Genomic DNA, 4,343 nt, shown 5'->3' with positions numbered 1-4,343 from the left:
CTTATAGAGTTACTACCTACTCCTTTTCTACATACTGAGCAGGGCCATCTACCTGAAGGGGTTTGTGTTTTATCTACCTTCCTACTTATTAGGATTTTGGTTTTAGCTAGGTTGACTCTAAGGCCCTTCAATTCTAGACCTTGCTTCCACACCTGAAACTTCTCCTCTAGTTCTGATAGTGACTCCGCAATTAGGGCAAGGTCATCAGCATAGAGGAGCTCCCAGGGGCAACCTGTCTTGAACTCCTCTGTGATTGCCTGGAGGACTATGGTAAATAAGAGGGGGCTGAGGACGGAACCTTGGTGGACCCCTACCTCTACCCGGAATTCATTGCTGATCATCATTTAATGGCTGCCTTCCATGCTAGACGGCTCAGTTTCACAAGAGTTGGCTATGTTGAAGCCTGCACCAGACTTCTGTGACTGTTTTGGCAGTATTTTTACAGCTGGATGTCCTTCCTAACATCAACCACTCAGCAGAGTGGACTGTGCTTTTTTTTGTGGCACAAGCACAGGTGAGGTCAGTTTGGGTAAGGTTTTACAGCTGGATGCCCTTCCGAACACCAACCACTTTACAGTGTGGACTGGGCATTTTTAAGTGTCACCTGCACTGACACGGTCACCAAGTACTTGGAAAACAAAAAAAAAAAAAATTAATTCTGTAATTGGCCATTTTCATTCAAACAACAAAGTAATAAAATTAATGACCAACCTTCAGTAGTTTCTGTGGTCCATCTGATGCATGCACACTAAGTCTGTGAAGAAGCTGAACTGTAATGTAAAGAATACAACTTATCAGTTAGGCTTAACTGCAAGGTTAAAGCGTTTGTTTCATAATCAAATGGTTCTCACAGGATCCAACTATCTACTACTACAGTGTTAGGCTGTACCAAAGCCTTACAAGTAAAGTTTGGTGGAGAAAGTGTATGGAAGCCTATTTGATGTGTGTATGTTTGTCATTACCATTAACATTCGTATTCCATGCTGGCATGGGTTGGACGGTTCAACAGGACCCAACATCATCTTTGGCAGGGTTTCTATGGTTGGATGTTTCTGTTAACTTGTAAGACAAGACAGAGTGAGGTGTGTGGTTTGAGGGAGATGGCTTTGTGATTAGTGACGGGCTTCAATGGAAGGGCAACCACACTTTTACTTAGCTTGGTATCTTTTAATATTTCAATGCTATGATATAATGTACAATTAATTGAAAACAATGTGAATAGATAAGCACAATATCTGACAGAGTAACCTGAATGCTAAAGGGTTAAGGATATATGTGTCTGTAAAATGTGTAGCAAGCTACATGTTAATTCAGTTGATCAAACAATTGCATCTTTATCATAGCAACTGATAGTGATCCCTCATATATATATAGGTGCAGGTGTGGCTGTGTGGTAAGTAGCTTGCTTACCAACCACATGGTTCTGGGTTCAGTCTCACTGTGTGGCACCTTGGGCAAGTGTCTTCTACTATAGCCTCAGGCCGACCAAAGCCTTGTGAGTGGATTTGGTAGACAGAAACTGAAAGAAGCCCGTCATATATATATATATATGTATATATATATATATATATATATATATGTGTGTGTGTATATGTGTTTGTCCCCCCAACATGGCTTGACAACCGATGCTGATGTGTTTACGTCCCCGTAACTTAGTGGTTCGGCAAACAAGACCGATAGAATAAGTACTAGGCTTACAAAGAATAAGTTCTGGGGTCGATTTGCTCGACTAAAAGTGGTGCTCCAGCATGGCAGCAGTCAAATGACTGAAACAAGTAAAAATAAAATATATATATATATAACCACTCTGTAGGTGGTTGGTGTTGGGAATGACATCCAGTTATAAAAACCTTGCCAAAAACAGACATAGAAGTTTGATGTAGGCTTCTACCTGGCCGGCTCCTGTCAAACCAGCCAATCCATGCCAGTATGAAAAAAAGGACCTATGATGATGATGATGATGATGATGATGATGATATCTATTATGAATCTGCTGTTACTACCCAACGAAACCCTTGAAAAGTAATGTTCTAGCATAGCTGTTGTATATAAAAAAAATGTATATTTTATTTACCCATCAGCCCACTAAATCTCTCAAAAGTGCGAGGAATTCTAGTCTGTGGATTTATTTCAATCAGAACATTCTTTTCTGTATGGACATAAACTTGAAGAAGATTAGCACGGTTAAGTGGACTATCCATCAACATCAGTAAACACTGAAAAGAAAAAACAAACAAAAAACAAAGATGTAAAATAACAATGAATTGTTATACCACAAATTAAAATAATTTACACCTGGCCACTAAAAATTAAAATACAAAAATAAAAACAATAGCTGCTTTCTTTTTAAGAGTACAAGAAAAATTGCTTGACTTTTCTAAAATTTGCAATTAGTTGAAAACAAGTTTTAAATTTTTATTTTTAGGCACAAATGTGGCTGTGTGGTTAAGAAGCTTGCTTCCCAACTATGTGGTCTTGGGTTCAATCCCATAGCACAGCACTTTGGGCAAATGTATTCTACAAGTGCCTCAGACTGACCAAAGTCTTATAAGTGGACTTGGTAGATGAAAATTAAAAGAAGCCCATCATGTATCTTTGATCAGAGATGATTTGAGATAAAACAGGATGGTCATAGTTGGAATGCTTTTACTCATAGATATGCTCAATCAAGAATATCCTGAGGCAAAACATTATCATTTTGCATCTGCTTTCCATGCTGGTATGGGTTGGACAAGCTTTCACTGTTTGCATAACTTCTTACTGGCTTAGTTTAGTTTCTAGGGCCGAATGCCCTTTCTATTGCCAACCGCTCTACAGAGTGCACTCGGTGCTTTTTTCAGGGCTCCAACACTAGTCAGTTTGAATAGTCAATAACACAAGACTGGCCTCACAAACCTATACTTTCTCTACTCGTTTGCCAACCAAACTTCACAGTGTGTACTGGGTGTATCAGCACTAGATAAAGTAGTTTCATTCACTACTTACCTGTAGAGGGAATTTGGCTGGGGGAGAAAGTCTCATTGTGACACCAGTACAGGAGGTGGACACAGTAAATGTATAGAGTATTCAGCAACAACAAAGTTTTTTACAAGAACAAAAACAAAAAGATTACAAATGCAGGTGTGGCAATGTACTAAGAAGTTTGTTTCTCAATCATATGATTCTGATTCAGTCCCAATGTGTGGCACCTTGGGCAAGTGTCTTCTACTACAGCCTCAGGCCAACCAAAACCTTGTGACGGGGTTTGGTAGATAGAAACTGAAAGAAACTGTCATAATGTGTGTGTATCTTTGTCCCCTACCAATGCTTGACAACTGGTATTGGCATCTTTACATCTCTGTAACTTAGTGGTTCAGCAAAAGAGACTAACAAAATAAGTATGAGGCTTAAAGAGAAAAAACATAAGTATTGGGGTCAGTTCATTTGACTTAAAATTCCCTGAGGCAGTGCTCCAGCATGGTCACAGCCTAATGACAAAAACTGATAAAAGATATTATTCAGGTGTGGGAGAAAGCGACACTGAGTCCCAATCACCATAGAACTGCTCATTTATATGTTATGTGTGTTTGTAAAACAAATTTTTAATGAAGCAATAAATTGAACTTACTTGGTGAGTGATGTCTGGTCTGCATGTTGACATATCCTTTTTGAATTTTTTTCCTAAATGTCGATGTTTATCACAATTTAAAAGTTCATATTGTTTCCCAATCTAATCAAAAAGAGAAATGAGAATACACAAGGAAAAAGTAACATTAAAATATGGATTAACTTAGCAAAAACGACAATTTATATTCCTTAAATTACTTTTGAAATTTCATTACCATTATTGTGTGTGTGTGTGTTTGTGTGTCTGTGTTTATCCCCAACCGATGGTGGTATGTTTACGTCCCCGTAACTTAGAGGTTCGGCAAACTGGACCGATAGAATAAGTACTAGGCTTACAAAGAATAAGTCCTGGGGTCGATTTGCTCGACTAAAGGCGGTGCACCAGCATGGCCACAGTCAAATGACTGAAACAAGTAAAGTAAAAGAGAAAAGAGAATATTTCCTGATGATTGTTTTTAATTATGTCGCTTAAGTCAAAGATTACAAATTTACGTAGAACTCCACAGATACAATGGCATGTGCAACCTGCTATGTATGGTATACTTCTAATGATCTTATTTAATAAAAAAAAAAAATGTAAACCCTAACAAGTTACTATTTTAAATACGTCACCCTACCACAATGTCAGATATGAAAGTTATGCCATTTTCCTTACTAAACAAATTATCGCCTTAAATTTCAACAAAAATTACAATTATTATATTAACGGTAGAGATGGACTATATGTAATCTGAACC

The 4,343-nt window shown here is 38.0% G+C and overlaps 1 protein-coding gene across 1 annotated transcript in view; it reads right to left on the bottom strand.

Annotated features, from left to right (window-relative positions):
• LOC106867204 (ribosomal RNA small subunit methyltransferase NEP1) overlaps window positions 1-4,343 on the bottom strand; it is a 10,075-nt gene that overhangs the window by 4,977 nt on the left and 755 nt on the right. The window contains exons 2-4 of the mRNA XM_014912011.2: window positions 3,608-3,709; window positions 2,075-2,216; window positions 712-770 (exon numbers count right to left, since the gene is read on the bottom strand). Of these exons, the coding sequence (XP_014767497.1) occupies window positions 712-770; window positions 2,075-2,216; window positions 3,608-3,709 (303 nt within the window). The remainder of the gene's footprint in view (window positions 1-711; window positions 771-2,074; window positions 2,217-3,607; window positions 3,710-4,343) is intronic.

The sequence above is a fragment of the Octopus bimaculoides genome, chromosome 1 (assembly GCF_001194135.2).
Source record: "Octopus bimaculoides isolate UCB-OBI-ISO-001 chromosome 1, ASM119413v2, whole genome shotgun sequence".
NCBI classification, from domain to species: Eukaryota; Metazoa; Mollusca; class Cephalopoda; order Octopoda; family Octopodidae; genus Octopus; species Octopus bimaculoides.
The sequence above is the reverse complement of the archived record's forward strand: the minus strand, read 5'-3'. Positions and strand labels throughout refer to the sequence as shown.